Source organism: Rousettus aegyptiacus, unplaced genomic scaffold (genome assembly GCF_014176215.1).
Source record: "Rousettus aegyptiacus isolate mRouAeg1 unplaced genomic scaffold, mRouAeg1.p scaffold_m13_p_4, whole genome shotgun sequence".
Classification (NCBI taxonomy): Eukaryota; Metazoa; Chordata; class Mammalia; order Chiroptera; family Pteropodidae; genus Rousettus; species Rousettus aegyptiacus.
This window is the reverse complement of record NW_023416307.1, coordinates 112,967,299-112,986,270: the sequence shown is the minus strand read 5'-3', so window position 1 is coordinate 112,986,270 and position 18,972 is coordinate 112,967,299. Positions and strand designations below refer to the sequence as shown.

Below are 18,972 nucleotides of genomic sequence, written 5' to 3'. Positions count from 1 at the left end.
GCAAGTTTTGTACATTATGTTTATGCCGTGTCAAATTTATAATAAAAGCAGATTATAAACACATTCTTTCAAAGGAATTAACATTAAAGGAAAAAAAGGGGGAGAAGCCTTTTAACTGCCATGTTTATTGACAGTTCTCCGTAAGAGCAAAAAAGAGGAGGTTAGTAAAGAATTTTCAGACGCAAAAGCAAAAAAAGGAGGAACACTGCAACATTTACAAGAAAACTAATTTTTCTGAGAAACATATGCAATGGTCTAAGTGCAAACCTGGAACATACCTGCCAGATCAAATTGGAATCAAAATTAAAACTCGGAGCTTCCTGCAAGAAGATAAATTTGCTTCCTTTCGTTTTCATTCAGGAGTCTTTAGCTCCCCTGGCTCAACTGGATGGCAATAGATGTGATGGCTGCCAGAATATTGTCCCCCACTTTGATGTGGGCAAATTGTCCCCCTCAACACCAGTCCCACAGAGATATATTTTCACAACTCTAAAAGTCCAGAGGGGTACATAGTCACCAGAACTTACGAGATTGTGGTTCTAAAAGTGCTTAAATTTGGGCAAGATTTCACAGATTTTCAAAAACAAACACCTTTCTCACGTGATGCGAAGTATATATGTGGAGAAGATGAGGGGTCAGAAGTTAATCCTCAGATTCACTAAGAAGCAGGGGACAAGGAGGGATAAATTCTAAGCCCTTAATTCATGTCACTTCCCTATAACTACAGATACAATTTAGTGTAGGAAAGCTCCTTTTAACTTTAGATTTTGCCAAGGCACTAAATGACACTGATGTTTACTCAAAGGTGTTTAAGTTAAAACACAACAGTGTCTCAAATTCTACCCACTAGGCTTAAGCGTCAGTTCTATTTGGTAGTCAACCCTAAGGCTTATAAAATATTGGCTTCCAATATTCCCTTCGATTTTGTAGGGATGTAATGTACAAAATCAAATGAGATCACAGTCTCTGTCGCAAGCTATACACATGGCTGAGAAGATGACCCTCAATCAGCTGCCTCTATAACTTAATTTATGCGTGTTTAGTATAGATGCTAATAGGGCCCAGATTTCTCCACTGACAAAGCAGAAGGCAGTGCTTTGTAAATTAGCAGACATCCAAAAAACAACAGGAAAACTCCAGGCTCAGTTCTCTAACAAATAAATTGATCATCATTTGTCCTAAAAATGTGTTCTACAAATCAGCATCATTGGTGTTCAGAAAAGAAAAGCTTCAGACTCAATTTATTCATAATACGTAGACGTGAATTTGCCCTAAAAATCATGTTTTTCTGCCTTCGCATGTAGATAGCCTAAAAAAGCATGTTTATTATGTTTTTCTAACAAAATATATGATGCTAAAAATGGTAAGTCAGAGTCGAACAGATTTTCTTCTTATAAAAGTCACAAAAAGTACTAATTGTCTTTGTATAGCAACCTTTACCAAAATGCCCACTGCACTAGGAGAGATGTCATTCCTGGTTTCTCCAAATTTTTTTGAAACACGCTCTTTCTTTTAAAAACAAGTAATAATTTGGAAATAGATTTTATATATATCCTTTTTTCCATTATTAATTAATTGTACTAGATACTGGGATGTAGATGTGAGGGTGGGTGGAAAGAGGATTGACTCTTTACAAAAACTAAACTATAATATAATATAATATAATATAATATAATATAATATAATATAATATAATATAATATAAAATAAAAAAATTAAATTAAATTAAATTAAATATTTAAAATAAAATTTTTGTCTTTGTTTTTCTTTTTTTTTTCTCCTCTCCCATTTTTTTTTTTTTTTTAAAGCCTTAACCAAATTCCAAGTTTGGTTCTAATGTAAAGCAAAGATGAAATCTCAGTTGTAAACCACTCCCCCTCAAGTGTAGAATACGTTTCTTTTCAAAATAAGTTAATATTACATAAACTCAAAGCAAATTTGATGAGCCAAAATTAGCAATTATTTTTTAATCTTACTGGTGTTTGGTCTCTTTGACAATATTTTTCAAGCCAATTTGCTACAAATGCATAATGAATACCTTGACTCATGTAACCTCATTAGGGAGACATACAGTTTTAAAACAAATATTCTACATTATTTCCACAAAAATCTGCTTGGATAAAGACACTGTCGTTGACTAGAAAAAAAAAATTCCAAGTCAGAATTATACATGCCAAGAACTCGATAGTTCATATTAATTTGTTTTTCCCCAGAACATTGGAATTTTTTGGCAGACCATTTAAAATCGTTTGCTGTAAGACAGAAAATCATTATCCTACCTGAAAGCTTCAGAATTCTATTATAGGCTAATAGTGACCAACAAACTCTTGAGTATTAAACTCAAGTGTGGAATTACCAAATTGCAAACATCATCATTATGAATTTTTCTTCATGGAACAATTTAAATCAAGAATTATTTATCCTTAAGATACTCTACAATTTGCTTCCTTCTTGGAAAAGCTCGAAGTAACAAGACTTGAAATTTCTAGATTCTGACAAAGCAATTGGGTCTCAGTTAGATCTGTTTCTTAATCATTATTCTCTAAATGCCCTAACCCATCCAGGTGGTCTGTGGTTCTTTTAAATAGCATATCTCTATGCTACCACAACTAAACAGAATACCTGGAGAGTATTTTTTAAATTATCATTACTTCCAGACTTCATTAGAAAAGAATACTGGAGTCACGAGAAAGTATTATTCTTTGAAAAGTAAATTTTGTTGATCGCATCATTTTAATTATTTAATGACTCCATTGCATATAAACACCTCTTTGCCAAATCTTAGTTTCTCAAGGTGTCTTTTCAGTATAATAAGAGGGGAGGAAAAAGAAAATATTTCCAGCTTTAGAAATTTACTTTTAAAGCACAAAAAAAAAACCTCCATTAAGGTTGAAAGCACTGGGCATGCTCTGGTAATGAACCCAGCTCAATTTAGCCAAGGGATACTTGAGCCCTTTATTCTTTTGCTCAGAAAAGGCATCCTAATTAAAGGGCCAATAAATTAAATGTACTGGGGAAGGCAAAAAGATCCAGGGAAAAGCACTCACCAGGGTGCATAGAGAAAAGACAACGTTCATTTCACATGTTTATGTTAGGCACCATCAAGTTAGAACAAACTCCGGAGGCACAGCTGTTTTTGACAAATGCGAACAGCCCCTACCTTCATTTCAATGACAGTCTGGAGAGCCTTCGTCTTGGCTGGCTCCGGCTGAAGTTGGCTTCTTCGGTGCAATTCCTGGGGAGGAACACGATAGAAATAAGCCTGACGGTTCATCCTCCCGTTACACCATGACCTTTACACAGGTGCCACACAGCCCACAGGGTCCAGGTTCGCTATGCACAGACATAAATAAGCCACAGGTGCCTCTTCTCCCAACCTCTTTAGCATCCCTCCTGCCTACAGCCTGAGTTCCGGTGAGAAGCTCCTGGCACATGCGCTATTTCTGAAACTTCCATCAATAATTAATGTCAACTGTGACAAAGCCAGCAAGTAATCATAGTCCAAATACTGTTCAACACTGGGGCTGTTGCCCAGCCATCAAATCATAATTTACTAAATTACATTACTCTGTACTCCCAATACAAACACAGCAAGAGAACGGAGGAAAGAAAATGACTAACGTGGTTGCAAATCTGCTGCACGCATGACATTTTGCTACTGAGGTAGGTTTGAAATGAGCAATTTAAAACCTTTTCAGTACAACTGTGTCACTTTTCAGAGTGACTTGATCTGATGAAACCTTGTGAATCTCTTGCTTCAGTCCTTGTTCAAAATCACATCTGTATGTGATATGTTTATGCACTTGTGATGCCAAGAAATTAAAATTGGCATTAATATCAACAGTGTTAGAGGGGAGACAAAAATGGTTAAAGCCAGATGTAGACCCAAGAACTTCTGAATTGTGATGAATATTTCTTTAGATAAAAAGCAAACAATTACAACTTTAAGCTTGAAAGCTCACTTTTAGCATCCTGCTCTCAAAACAACGGTTCTGTTAAGACTTCAAAAGATTCTCTTGGCAGAAGAGAATAGATAAACAAGGTTTTTTCAGTGCATGTAATGAATTTCTTAAAAATAATTATCTATAGTTTTATAAAAGTTGCGAATGACAAGAGTAAACAAAAGTCCTCACATATGTCCACACTACTGATACAAGTCACCTATAAAGTAATTCCATTAAGACTTATTTAACTTGTAAGTCACCTATGGAGTAATTCCATAAGATTTATTTGCTTCCAGAAAAATCATTTAAATTCAACATGAATAGTTTCAGGCCTTTACTGAACCACTGAACGACAAATATTAAAAAAATATATAAAAATAAAAAGCTTTGTACATTGGAGAAGAGGATCAACATAATTTCTAGCTTTTTCCAAGAATGGGCATTAAAATTAACTCTACCTCCACTACTACCATCTACAACTACTGCCATTTCATAAAGATATAACATATCCATGTGAAAACTGTCAGAAGAACAGACTCCCACAATAAAAGATAGTCCTTCCCAGGATGAGAAAACAGGTGACCTTTCACCCACATCCTATTACATTGTTCTTATTTGCCAACAGCCCAAGAAGACCTGGTCATGAACCATAATGCACACGTCCAGGGACCAGAACTGGAGAATCATAATTATAGCTCTAGACGGTAGCAGTATGGGGTGGAGAAGTTGTAAGAAGCATATTTTTTTCAAAGTCATCTCTGGCACAAATCAGTAAACCTGTGCAAAACTACTTCTCAATCTCCAGTTTATGAAGAATTAGAATTAGTACTTCTTAATTCTTCAAAATGGCCTCACATCAGTTAGGACATTTTTTCCTCTAATATATCCCAGAAAGAGATAGAGTCAAGTATTACTGAATCCATCAGTAATTTTATGTTTAGAGAAACAGAAAGAGATTTTGTACTATTTTGGAGTCCCTGGACTGCAATAATCTGGCAACATGTCATTTTTAGCCTCCATGGTGATGGCAGAGATTTACTGAAGAAATGAACCAAAAAGCAGCTGTCTTTTCTTGCAGATCCACAATGTCTGGAACTACTTGTCACTTCTAAGCCTTGACACTATCATCTGAAGAGTATGACCTGTACAGTGAGTCCTGTGGACTGCTAGTAAACATTTAACAACCAGCACCCACCATAGCCAACTTTTAGCTACCTAACTAGTATCACTGAATGCAGAGTTGGGAAAAGAGGCACAATAATAACCCACTGTATAGTATTTTCACAATACAGACAAAATAGATATAATAACCTCAAGAGCAGAGATGATAGTAAAATATCACAAAAATAAGAAAATTGTGAGTTTTTAATACAAGTTCTTTATTTGTGAGTTTATATATTTAATTTGTAACATTAGTTGTTAGAATAAAATTTCAATATCTGGCTTTCATGGGCTAGTACAATTCAATCCAGTTCTGCCATACCACTGGATGACTCACATAAGTACTTCAAACTTCCATAAAAATCTACTTAGCTCTCAACATTACTTCCAAGGTAGTTACAGATCACTGGACCAATAAAATCTCATAGATGAGAAAATGGAAGTCACTTGCCAGAGTTGTTCCACAGTAAGTGGTAAAAGTACGTTTCACAGGTCACCAATTCTGATATGCTGTGGCAACAAAAGCATCTTTACGAAAAAAGATAGAAATAAAATTCATGGTAATTTCATACCATAGCCAATCTTGGTTCCAAAATAAAAATCATAAGATAATTTAAAAATAGAGGTTAAGCTTATATGAAACAAACAGACAAAAAAGCAGCAACAAAGCAACATAATGAAAATAAAAACCATAGAGTAAAGGCATGCACTGTTATAATTTCTTGCAAGCATGAAAACATTTTTAAGGGCAAATATGCAATAGCAAAGCTAAATTTGTAGCAACAGTTTTGCAAAAATGGAAACAGAGTTCTCTTTACTATAATTATGCAAGTTCTATTATAATAAACTAGCTCAAAATCCAGATTGGGCCTTTACCCTCTGTGTCACTTCATAAAAAATAAAATAAAATAACATCTCCAATTACCTATGAATTGTAATGTTCCTATCTTAACTAGACTATTTTTCAATCAATCTTGACTTCACAGTTTCTGAAGATCACCTAAAATGTCAGGTGAATAAAGATTATAATCTACATGTAGACTTCGCAGACCATCTGAAAGTCCAACCTCAGACATTTTATCCATCTCTGAGATTTAGAAACCTTAAAATGTTCACTCTGACTGTGGCAGAGGACTACATGCCCAATGAGGATTGAGGCTCCTCTTCCTGAGGAATACTCACAACCACCATTCTTATATTGAGATGGGCCATGTGACTTATTTCTGACCAATGGAATATGGATAGAATTGAAAAACTCAGCTTCCAGAAAAAATATCCTACCCTGTCTTTAACTCTCCCTACTTTCCTGTAGGCTGGATAGAAGACCCAAGAAGATAGCAGAATGCCATCTGAAAGGGCTGCTGCGCGCCCACAGTGGATTGTGGTATACACAAAACTGTAAGTTAGCTTCTGTGTTTACAAGGCTTTATCTGTAGAGGTCTCAGCTCTCTCTGCTCTCTCTGCCTATTTCTCTTACAAAGAGAAATAATGCTTAAGTAGCCCTCTATTGTGTGTTGCTTTTGAATTGCAAATTGATTTTAATGTGAGTACTTGCCAACTTTTTCTAAACAGACAGTAAGATGAGTTGGTTGCTGGATGCTCTGATTATCCGGAACCATCTGAAAGATGTACCCACTATGCGGTGGTCTTAAACAATAGGTGCAGGTAAGGGAGATGAACAAGATTTAACTTACTCTGATAGTTTTTAAATGACAGTATTAAATCATCAAGTGCGGTGGTATTTATGCTTCTCTGGGTCACTGATCTCTATAACAATCACCTGGAAGGTGTGGATCCTCTCTAGTAATGGGCACAAAATCACACACGAATGGCATTTACCATTTCGGCTGGGTTACAGGGCCTGGTCCAGCACCGTGAAGTCTATCTTCGAACCAGACTACAGGCTAAAAACCACTTATTGAGAGGAAAGTGCATTGTTCTAAGAATCAGGAATCAGGACCCCACAACCCCAAACTGAGACTTTGCCACACCCTTTCCCCTCTCTGATCCATAGAATAAGGAGCTTTATGACTGACTTTCAACTGGCCATTCCAGTTCTCAGAACAGCTAGATTTTTAATAGGCAGCTGACTCAAATGCTGATTTCTGGCTGATATTTTTAGTCGGTTTTAAAAGCAAAGTAAAAATAAAAGGAGAAAACTGGAAGCATCACAAAATTTAATATCTCACTATGACACTGATCCCCAATTTATATATTTTCCTACAATTTCATGACTAGATTGGCCTTCGCTGATCTAAAACTGCCAGTTCCTCTAGGTAATCAACATGGAAATATATCAAGAACCCAGAATTTTGAGCATGAAATCTCAAGTGGTTCATCAAGATAACATTTCTTGGTAGTTAATGAGAATCTACAGTTTAGTGAGTCAACCTGGATGGACATAGCTTCCAAGATGAGCCTGGCAGAATGATGTTTGCACGTACCATACGCCTTCTTCAGCAGGAAAAAAAAAAAGTCAAAAATTAACTTTCTTTCCAAAGGTAATTTACCATATTTACCTAGTCTTTCCCCCTTATTTTTCTGGTCATCTACTACTATATAACAAACCATCCCAAATTTAATGGTGTCAAACCACCACCATTTTATTATGCTTATGAATCCTGGGGTGGGAATTCATAAAGGATAGAGTAGGATGTCAGGAGACTGAAACAGCTAGGGCTGGTAGATCCACCTTCCAAGATGGTTTCTTCACTCATATGTCTATTGCGTTGGCTGGAAAGTCAACCTGAGCAGCTAAATATGGCCCTCCACGTGCCTTGGGCTTTCTTGCAGGATGGCAGCCTCAGGGCAATCCAACCTCTCACATTTAGGTATACAGACTCCGAGTGCAAGGACTCTAGTAAATAAGCCAAAGACTACATGGTCTTATTACCTAACCTCAGAAGTCCCATACAATCACTTCTGCAATGTTCTGTTGGTTGAAGCAGTCATAAGCCTGCTTAGATTGCAGAAAAGAGTACCAAACAATATGAAGCTATATTTTTAAATTGCCACTCCTGAGGAACAAAACTAACTGGAGAAACTGACAGGTAAGTAACAATGTAATGTCAAACACTAACTCACATCAGTTTTAAGATGGGCAGACTTATATATTCAAATAATAATTTGACGCAAGGGGTATAGCTAATACAACAATGAACCAAAAATTGACAATGAACCAAAAATTAACAAATATGCCAGCCCTTGTGGGGTTTTTTTAATTTCAAATTCAAATTGTATAAAGGCAAAATAATTTAAAAAGGAGACTAAACCAGTTTGTCATAGGTGCTATAAAAAAAAAAAAACATAAGTCAGGAAGGTGGAGGACATATTGGGGATGAGGGGAAGATAGACTGAAATTTTAAATAGTGTGATCAGGGCGAGCTTTATGGAAAGGTGACATTTGAGCAAAGATCTAAAGGAAATGAGGGAAACAGTTGTGCAGATATTCCAGGCAGAGAGAATAGCAAATGCTTAAGTGCCTGGCTAGAGTTGCATAAGAGATGAGGAAGCAGCAGGTCAGAGAAGTGCAGGGGTGGAGGATGATAGAAGGAGGAGTCTTACATTTGGAGCCCATTGTAAGGACACTGCATTGGTTTTACTCTGAGAAAAGTGGGAAGCCACCAGAAGATTCTGAGCAAAAACAAACCATGATATGATATACTTTCTTAAATGATTACTCCAGCTGCTGGACTAAAGTGTGCTTTGGGGTTGGGATTGGGCAGGAGGAAGGGAGGAATGGCAGAACCATAGGGACTTGTAAGGGGCAATTGGAATAATCCCAGCAAGGGAAGACAGAACCTTGGACCAGGATGACTGAATGGAGGCAATGAGAAAGAACTGAGTTTGGATATGTTTTAAAAGTGAGGCTGACTTGACTTCCTGATAGATTGCCTAAGGACGACTAAAGAGAAAAGTAAAGGATAGCTTCAAGGCTTCTGGACTGAACAATAGGAAGAATGGAGGTGGAAGACGAATATAGGGAAGACTGGGGAGGAGAAGTGGGAGTTATAAAAACCAAGAGTTTGGTTTTGCATGTGTTAAATTTGTGATGCTATTAGACATTTGAGTGGAGATGTTGAGTAGGAGGCTGAATAGATGAGTCTCATTTGAGGGGAGAAGAGCTACAATTACAAATTTGAGATCAGTGAATAGATAGCACTTAAAGCAGTGAACCTCATAAAGAGGAAAGAAGTCAGAACACTGAACTCAGGTCAAACCTACACTAAGGGGTTTAAGAAGTAAGGAAGAGGTAGTTAAGAAGACTGAAAAGGAAGAGCCAGTGAGGTAGGAAGAGAACCAGGAGTGTGGCATTCTGGAAATCAAGTGAAAATAATGAGTCCAAGATACAAGATGCATTTCTGCAGAGAGGTTAATAGGATGGGGCCAGAGGATTGACCACAGGACTTAGCCATATCCAGGTCATTAGTAACTTTGAATAAAGCAATTTTGGTAGATAACCATGAATGAAAGTTTAACTGGAACAGTGCTGTGAGAGAATGAAAGGAGAGAAGTGCCTCAGGCTATTATAGTTCCACAGATTTAACTGATCATTCCTTTTATCAAAACTCCTTAAGATTTGCAGACCCATTTTCACATCATTATCACCATAGCCAAAAACTGGAAGCAACTGAAATGTCTATCAACAGATGAATGAATAAACAAAAGTGGTGTATAAATACAATGGAATATTATCCAGCCTCAAAAAGGAAGGAAATTTGAACACCTGCTACAATATGAATGAACCTTCAGGGCATTATGCTTAGCAAAATAAAGCAGTCATGAAAAGACACATAGTGTATGATCTCACTTATATAGAATGAGGTATATAGAATAAATTCATAGAAACAATAAGTAGATGGTGATTGCCAGGGACTGAGAGTAGGGGAAAATGGGGAGTTGTTTAATTGGTACAGAGTTTTGGTTTTGCAAGATGAAAAAGTTCCAAATTGGTTACACAACAAGGTGAATATACTTAACACTATTGAACTGTACATTTAAAAATGGTTAAGATGGTAAATTTTTACATTGTGTGTATTTTAACACAACTTAAAATTTTTTAAAAAACAATAAATATAACAAAGTGTTGAAGTCCCACAACTTGCCCTATCTCCATTATTTTGAGGAGAACCATCATTTTAAAGTTGCTGTCTATCTTTCTCATGCATGTTTTTGTGCTCTTATTACATATGTATATCCTCATAAATAGTATAAATCTAACAGAAGAGTTTACTATTGTTTTAATGTACATAAATCCCAGCTGTCCATATGTACAAAGCTTTTGCATTTCAGTTTTTACCTCAACAATATTTATGTTCTTAAAATTTATCTGTGTAAATAAGTGTTTCCTACTCTTTTTTCCATTACAAACCATGCTACAATAAACCTCCTAGTACATGGAAAAAATAATTCTGTTTTAGATATCTTTATGCTCTTAAATGAACAAGAATTCTAATCTTTCTGAACATCCCATTTCTTCTACTTGGAATAATTCTCCACCCTTTTATTCTCTTTTGTCTACAGAAGTCGGAAACTATAGCTCACAGACCAAATCTAGACCATCATCCATTTTGGTAAAGTTTTATTGAAACAATACTTGCCTATTCATTTACATATTATCTGTAGCTGCTTTCATGCTACAATGACAGAGTTGAATAGTTGTGACAGAGATTACATGACCTCACAAAGCTGGAAATATTTACTATCTCACCTTTTGTAGAAAAAGCTTGTCAACCCCTGGTCTAGAATATCTTCAATACTCATTCTAGAAAACACACACACACACACACACACAAATTCCTCATATGATAGTTTAAAATATGTTCACAAATTCTCTGACATTCCTTTTACAAGGCGAAGCCTAAATATCTTCTCCTGGACTATAGCCTAGCCTTAGTAACTTAATTCAAACAAACAAAATATGGTAGAAGTAACATGTGTGACTTCTGAGATTTGGTCATAAAAGACATTATGGCTTCCTTCTTGACCACATTCTTCTGGAGTAAGCTAGCTGCAACATCGTGAGGACACTCAAGCTGCTCTATGAAGAGGCCCGAGTGGCATGAAACTGAGTCCTCCTGCCAACAGCAATGTGAATGAGTTATCATAGAAGTGGATTTTCCAGCCCCAGTCAAGCCTTCAGATGCCCCCAGCCCTGCCCAGCAGCTTGACTGTAGTCTCATGAGAGACTCAGCCAAAACCAGCCAGATAAGTGGATAGAGTAGGAATGGCATGCCATTTCTTACCCACAAAATCCATGAAATAATAAGTTTATTGTTTTAAGCCATTAAGTATTTGTGGTAATTTATTATGAAGCAATGGATTACAAATATGTCACAGAAATGTCCTTTGCTGACTCTCCAGAGTACTCTATATGCTACATCATCTCATACACTCTCATAGCATCGTGTACTTCTCCCTTGTATCATTAGATGATATCATATAACGATTTATAAAATTAATGGATTCACGTCCATGCCCACCACTGGGTGGTAAACTTCCTGAGCACAGGGACTTTGTATGTCCATTATATTCTCGGTAACTAGCATAGTGCCTGCTAAGAGTAAGTGCTCAATAAATATTGACTAACTGAATGAAACAGTACAAATGACATTGTACTTATAGGCCTGGAAGTTCTATACCTTTTGACCCACAGAAGCCTAATGTGAAGGAGAATAATAGCAAAAAGTTACTTATAGCTTGCTATGTACTAAGCACCTTTCTAAGCATTTTATTAATTTATTTAATCTTCACATTAACCTCTTTAAGTAGGCAGTATTATCATCACCATGTTTCACTCAAAGAAATGAAAGCATAGAGAAGTTAGTAACTTGCCCAGTCTTCTGAAGAGTACTGCTGAGATTTATCCCAGGTGGCTTGGTTCCAAAGTCTCTGCTCTCAACCACCATGAGATACTGCCCATTTTCCCTGATTGGTTTTGATTTGACATTTGAGGTTGACATCAGTATCTCCCTTAGCTTCTTTCATTGAAGTAACCTTCCTATTTTTCCTTTGATTCAGTCTTTCATTTTTCATTCTTTCCTTGAATGCTTGAAAATTTTAAAAAACTCATCTCAATAAACGTTGTCTGATACAGATATCCATATTAAATATTAAAACTTAAATGGCAAAAATAAGAGGTCACCTCAAACCAGTAGGAGGGACAGAGATCTGAAATGGCCTGGTCCCACAACCACACATGGTGATCAAGGATCAAGAGGGTTATCTGTGAGGAGTGAGGTGTCCTGGCCTCACACTGGGCTCCCCAGCCCAGGGTTCCAGTGCTGGGAAGAGAAGTCCCTACAACCTTTGGCTGTGAAAACCAGCAGAGGTTGCAGCTCAGTAAAATGGAGGGCTGCGAGAGTCACAGACCTCCTTCTTACAGAGCCCATGCCCGGACTTACTCACAGGTGGATTCACTTTGCTCTAAGCTCCAGTGCTTGGGAAGCTGCTCGAGGAGCTCAAGGGACACACGGAGAGACACTGAGTTATTGAGCTTCAGAGCAAGGGCTGGAGGGGCAGCTTTCTCCAGAATAGAAGTGCTGGTAGTATCTATCGTTTCTTTGTTGATCCCTCTCCTCTCCCAGCTTGTGGATGCACCATCAACCTGACTAACACAGGTTCCTCTGCCCAGATGATTCCCTGGGACTCTACCTCTCTCAAATTGTGGGTGCACCCAATCCGCTTCCAGTAGTTTATTCCATACAAATGGCCTGCCTTGGCTCTTGCTGCAGACTTTCCTAAAATTTCTCAGAGACTCACAAAACCCAAAGCAGGAGCATGTGGCCTTGGCATGCCCTGTATCTCTTACTGAGCAGTTCCAACCTCCACATTAGTGGCATCAAGCCTGGGTTTCATGTCTTGGCCTCTTGAGGCACCTATAAACCCAGCATGAGTGGTAGCCATCTGTGGATTACTTGGTGACTCTCACCAGGTGGCCCCAGAGGTGCACAAGCTGAACTTGGCCTGCAGCTGAACCCCTCCCAGGACTGTGCCACTGGGCCCCACAGGACTCCAAGAACATAAAGCCACTCTACTTAGACCAGGAAACTTAGGAGCTATACATAATACATAGAAATAGACATAGGGAGGCAGCCAAAATGAAAAGACAAAGAAGCATGTCCCATATGAAAGAACAGAACAAAGCTCCAGAAAAAGAACTCAACACAATGGAGACAAGCAATCTACCGGATGCATAGTTCAAAACACTGATTATAAGGATGCACAAAGGAATTTGGGGAAGAACTCAGTGAGAACTTTAACAAAGAGGTAGGAAGCATAAAAATGGAGATGGAAAACATAAAAGAAAACCAGTCAGAAATGAAGAATATGATATCTGAGATGAAGAGTACATTAGAGAGCATCAAAAGAGTGGATGAAATGGAGGATCAAATCACCGATATAGAGGCTTGGGTAGCAAAGGGCACTCAATCAGAACAGGAACAAGAAAAAAAGAATCCCCCCCCCCCACAAAAAAATAAAATGAAGATAGTTTAAGGGGCCTCTGGAACATCGAGCGTAACAACATTCACATCATAGGGGTACCGGAAGGAAAAGAAAGAGAGCAAGAAATTGAAAACCTATTTGAAGAAATAGTAACAGAAAGCTTCCCTAACCTGGTGAAGGAAATAGACATACAACCCTAGGAAATTCAGAGTCCCAAACAAGATAAACCCAAACAGGCCCACACCAAGACATCATAATTAAATGCCAATGGTTAAATAAAAAGAGAATCTTAAAAGCAGCAAGAGAAAAGCAGTTAGTTACCTACAAGGGAGCTCCCATAAGACTGTCAGTTGATTTCTCAACAGAAGCTTTACATGTCAGAAGGGCTTGGCACAAAATATTCAAAGTAATGAAAAGCTGGGACCTACAACCAAAATTACTCTACCCAGCAAAGCTATCATTTAGAATCAAAGGACAGATAAAGACCTTCTCAGATAAGAAAAAGCTAAAGGAGTTCATCGCCACCAAGCCAGTGTTACAGGAAATGTTAGAGGGGCTTAAGAAGAAGAAAATAATATGTATCAAAACTATGAATAAAGAATGGCAATAACTACATATCTATAAACAATTATTTCAAGTGAAAAAGAATTAAAGATGTCAATCAAAAGATAGGGTGGCTGAATGGATAAGAAAATAAGACCCTTATATAGGCTGCCTACAAGAGACTCACTTCAAATTAAAAGACACACAGAGATGGAAAGTAGAGGTATGGAAAAAGAGATATCATGATGGACCTAGAGGGTATTGTACTGAGTAGATAGAGTAAGTCAGATAGAGAAAGACAAATGCCATATGATTTCATGTACATGTGGAATCTAAAGAACAAAATAAACAACAACAACAAAACAAAAACAACTCATAGATACTGAAAACATTTGGAGGGTTACCAGATGGGAGGGAGATTGGGGGATTGGTGGAAAAGGGGAAAGGAATTAAGAAGTAGAAATTTGAAGTTACAAAATAGTCATGGAGATATAAAGTATACCATAAGGAATATACTCAATAATATTGTAATAACTATGTATGGTGTCAGAAGGATACTAGATTTATTGTGGTGACCAGTTTGTGAGTTATATAGATGTCTAATCACTGTGTTGTACACCTGATATTGTGCCAACTGTAATTGAAAAATAAAATATATTATTAAAAAAAAACTTAAATGGCAAACACAGGCACAAAATGGAGAAAAAAACAATAACTTTCAAATATTAATATCCTTCTCAATCTTTGACAGATCAGCATTCAAAATAATAACTGAAAAGATTTAAATGATATAATTATTAAGGCTGAATTAATAGACAATCATACTGAACTACGGATCCTATAAACCTTCATTTCAAGACTCCGTGGAATATTTAAGCAGATTGATCACATACCAGACCACCAAGAAAAACCTCAAATGGATTCCAAAAGGCAGAAGTGATATAGGCCAAATTCTTTGCCCACACATAATAAAATAAATTAATAACAAAAGTTAAAAATGAAACCTCCCTGTTTGTAAAATAAAGCTCACAGAGTCTTAAAAATTCATCTTCTACAGTTAAACAGATCCTGTCCTCTCCACCTACTAGGTGTGTGACCTTGGGCAAGTTCCTGAATTTTCTCTGTTCCTCAAATGGTGAAATTGAAATAAGCATGTAAAGGACTTGGCTGAGCTGGCATATAGTGTACTCTCAATAATTGAAACTTATCTTTCCTATTGTTATTGCTCCTGAATAGTTATTAGTGTTCCCGAGAGTATATTAAAGAATACAGCTTAGCAGAATGGCTTTCCTGTCCACTTGTTCTGTGGTCTGATATTGGCTACCATTAAGACATTGACACAGAGTCTGACTAAATTCAATTCAAGAAATATTTGCTGAAATCCTATGATGTGCCAGATAAAACACACAGAATTCATGCCTTCATGAAACTTATATTCTATCGCAGGCATTCTCAGTGGAGATGACACTATGCCTAGAGGGTTCAGGAGGAGAGGGGCAACGAGTTGTTCAGTGTTGTTAGAGTAGAGAGAGTGATGAAGAGAATGCTGGGAGATAAGGCCCGAGGGATAAAGGCTGGGGAAGGGACAGATATTATAAGGCCGAATAAGTCCTCATACAGATCTTGGTCTTACACGGAAGTCTTCAAATTCTAGAGAGATGGGAAAGCAGTTTCCATGAAAACATATAAATATGATATGAATTTATATTTTTAGTCTTCACAAAAAAAAATGGACAATTGGGAACCTAAGGACATAACATCTACGAACATAACATCTGCACATACACATTTCCCTTTAGTTTGTTTTAATGTATAATTTATTCCTTTTGCTAAATCTGCATTAAAGATTGTTTGATAGATTTGTCTTTATCCTTTAGATGTTACAATCCGAGGAACCACAGAAATCAATAGAATGAGATGCCAGCTTCCCAATATTTGGCCAGTAGTATTATCAGTGTCCTAAGAGAAACAATGAAGGTTAGTTATTTAATTTGATAATTATTGAGCACCTAATACATGTTTGACAAATCAGAGATAACAAAAATAAATGAAACGCCATGTCTCAAGAAACTTAATTGTTTAGTGGAGTACCTAACTGGTATAGGAGACCACAATAATAGCAGCATCCACCACTTATGGAATGCTTACGATATGCCTTGGGCTTTCTATCTATCCCCTGGTTGGCTCTGTATAACATCCCTTGTAGAAGGAGTTACCATCCCCATGGGAAAGTTGTAGACATTCAGACTCAGTAATATGCCCAAGATGACACAGTGAGACTTGAGAGGGTGACCAAGGTGTCTGACACCTAAACTTACATACTTAATTACTAACACTCAGTTTATACTACTATTGGTAGTCCCTTCATACTTTGCAAACATCTAGAGTTTTAATGGGTAACTAAATCTGACTTGGTTTATTTCTCAGTTCCATGACAGGACCCCACCAGTTCTGAACAATATGTTACAGGAGAGAATGAGCGGCAAGCACCCAGGGCTGATGGAAAGCTTCATGGATGAGTACATGTGACTAGTTAATCTTTGACCATCTTTGGACTTCCCTGTTAGATTCCTCTATTTATGAGCTGAAATACCTCTCCCTGAGCCTTATGCATAACGGCCTTTGTTCTACTCATTAGGAACACAAAAACAAAAAAAGATCCATCTTTCCCATGATGATAGCTTCCTGCTCCAAAGTCTTTTTTACTAAGCAGTCATTATTCTATCTACATTCTCTGTTGGGTGCTCTCAATAGCACCCTGGATATTCACCTCAACCTATGCCATTGATCTTACCTGATCTTAGAAGCTAAGCAAACTTGGCCTGGTTAGTAATTGGATGGGAGATCACATAAGAAAACTGGATGCTATAGGTTTTACTGTGGAACCAAGAACCACTGGAAATTATTCTCAGGCCTTAAAACCTAGTAGAGTTTGCCCAACTGGATTTCAAAACTGCACTGGACTTGTGACTCCATTTCACCTTTCATTTCTCCCCTATTTGAACTGGAATGTCTCTACCTGTTATATTACACCTGTCCTATCATTGTCGGTTGGGAGGAGATAACTTGTTTCTTTAGTTTCACAGGTCTACTGATAAAAAGAAATTGCCCCCAGGAGTTGTACTTAATAGATTATACCCAGAGTTTCACACATACGTAAGTTAGATGACTTAAATGATGGGACTTTTGAACTGACAATATTCGGGGCTTTGAGCTGACGTCATAATGGAATGAGACTTTTGGATACCTTTGAATGGAGTGAGTGCATTTTTATTTGGAAGTGATGTAATCCTTTGGGGGCTAGAGGGAGGACTGTAGTCAGCAAAGTAATGCCCCCTACCGAAGATATCTACTCCTATTTCCAAAACACAAGAATACATTACATTACATAGCAAAAGGGACTTCACAGATGCAGTTAAGGTCATAGATGGAAGATAGGAAGATTATCCTGGATAACCTGAGTGGGCCCAATTTAATCGCATGGGCTCTTAGCTCAGAACTTTCTGACTGGAGGCAGGAGAGAGCTGCAGCACATGATGAAGTCGGAGAGATCCTAAGCATGAGAAGAATTCAATGTGCCATTACTGATTCTGAGATGTAGGCATCATGTGCAAGGAGCAGAGGAGGCCTCTAGGGGCAATAGGTGGTCCACTGTGAATAGCCAACAAGGAAATTGGGACCTCAGTTCTACAAGTACAAGAAATTAGATATGTCAAACAACCTAACTGACCTTGGAAGCAGATTGATTTCAAGAATCTCTAGAAAGTAACAAAACCCTAACACACCTTGATTTTGGCCCCACGAGACTCAAAGCAAAGGCACTGATTGAGCCGTGCTCTACTAGGACTTCTGACCTGTGAGCTAAAAAAAAAAAAATCTGTGTTGTTTTAACCTACTAAATGTGTGATAATTTGTTATGACTGTAATAGAAAACTTTCACAGGGTAGTTACTCTTTCACTAACCTTTGGACTATGCTATTAGACAATTCTTTCTATATTGAAGTGAAATACATGTCCCTGAAGCTTCTATGCACTGATCTTTGCTCTACTCATTCAAGGGCAAAAGCACAAATCAGGTTCCTCTCTCACAATGACAACTTTCTGGTCCAAAATATTTCTTACTAGAGTCCTATTCTAGCTACTGTTTCTTATATGGCACTGTATCAGCTACTCTCAGCAGTATTCAGGTCAGTTACCTTAGTAAACTTCTATGTTTTGGGTCAGATTCTGAGACAGGGACTTTTATGCAGGTGATTTATTAAGGTAGGGCTCATAAGAAAACCCGTAATGGGGGAAGAAAATCACATAGAGAAGGAAGTAAAGCAAGGATGTTGTTGTATAGGAAATCTAGCCTGAGCCTGAGCCTGTAGGGAGCTCTAGGAAGTAAACTGTGCTACAGAATCTGTCTCACTTGAGTCTAGGGGGCCAGGCTTCTGTATCCTTGCTCTAGTCAGTCAGGGATGGCCTGGCACTTTGGGGCAGGAGGAAGCTTGCAACTCTAGTTACCCAAAAGCATACCTCTAGTAAAGATTATTAGTATGAGTCACTGACAATAGCACCCACAGCCAGAGGAAGATGAGCTTGCCTTCCCAGTAACAAGATGTGCCAGGAGGTAGAAGCCAGACAAAATTAGCATCTGCTATAGCTCATGATTCAAGGGTTATACACAGAGCTCCAGGTTTGCTCTGAGCCATCGTGGAATGAATAGGGTTGGATTCAATTTCTCTTATTCTAGGTTCAGTGGCTTTAAAACTTTTATTTCAGCAGTATGTTTTATTTACAAGCAAAATTCTACATCTCTCACACACACTCACACACACACTTGATAACATTAATGAGTATCTACTATGTTTCAGACAGTGTGATAGGTCCTTTAGAT

At 37.6% G+C, this 18,972-nt stretch overlaps 1 protein-coding gene across 25 annotated transcripts in view; it reads right to left on the bottom strand.

The window, feature by feature from the left end:
* Positions 1 to 18,972, bottom strand: part of ERC2 (ELKS/RAB6-interacting/CAST family member 2) — an 895,762-nt gene that overhangs the window by 622,019 nt on the left and 254,771 nt on the right. For all 25 annotated transcript variants that reach the window (XR_004950478.1, XR_004950467.1, XR_004950465.1 and 22 more), the window contains one exon: positions 3,161 to 3,235. Coding sequence is in view for 7 of the 25 variants with exons in the window: in XM_036219345.1 (XP_036075238.1) it covers positions 3,161 to 3,235 (75 nt within the window). In the remaining 18 variants the exon portion in view is untranslated. The remainder of the gene's footprint in view (positions 1 to 3,160; positions 3,236 to 18,972) is intronic.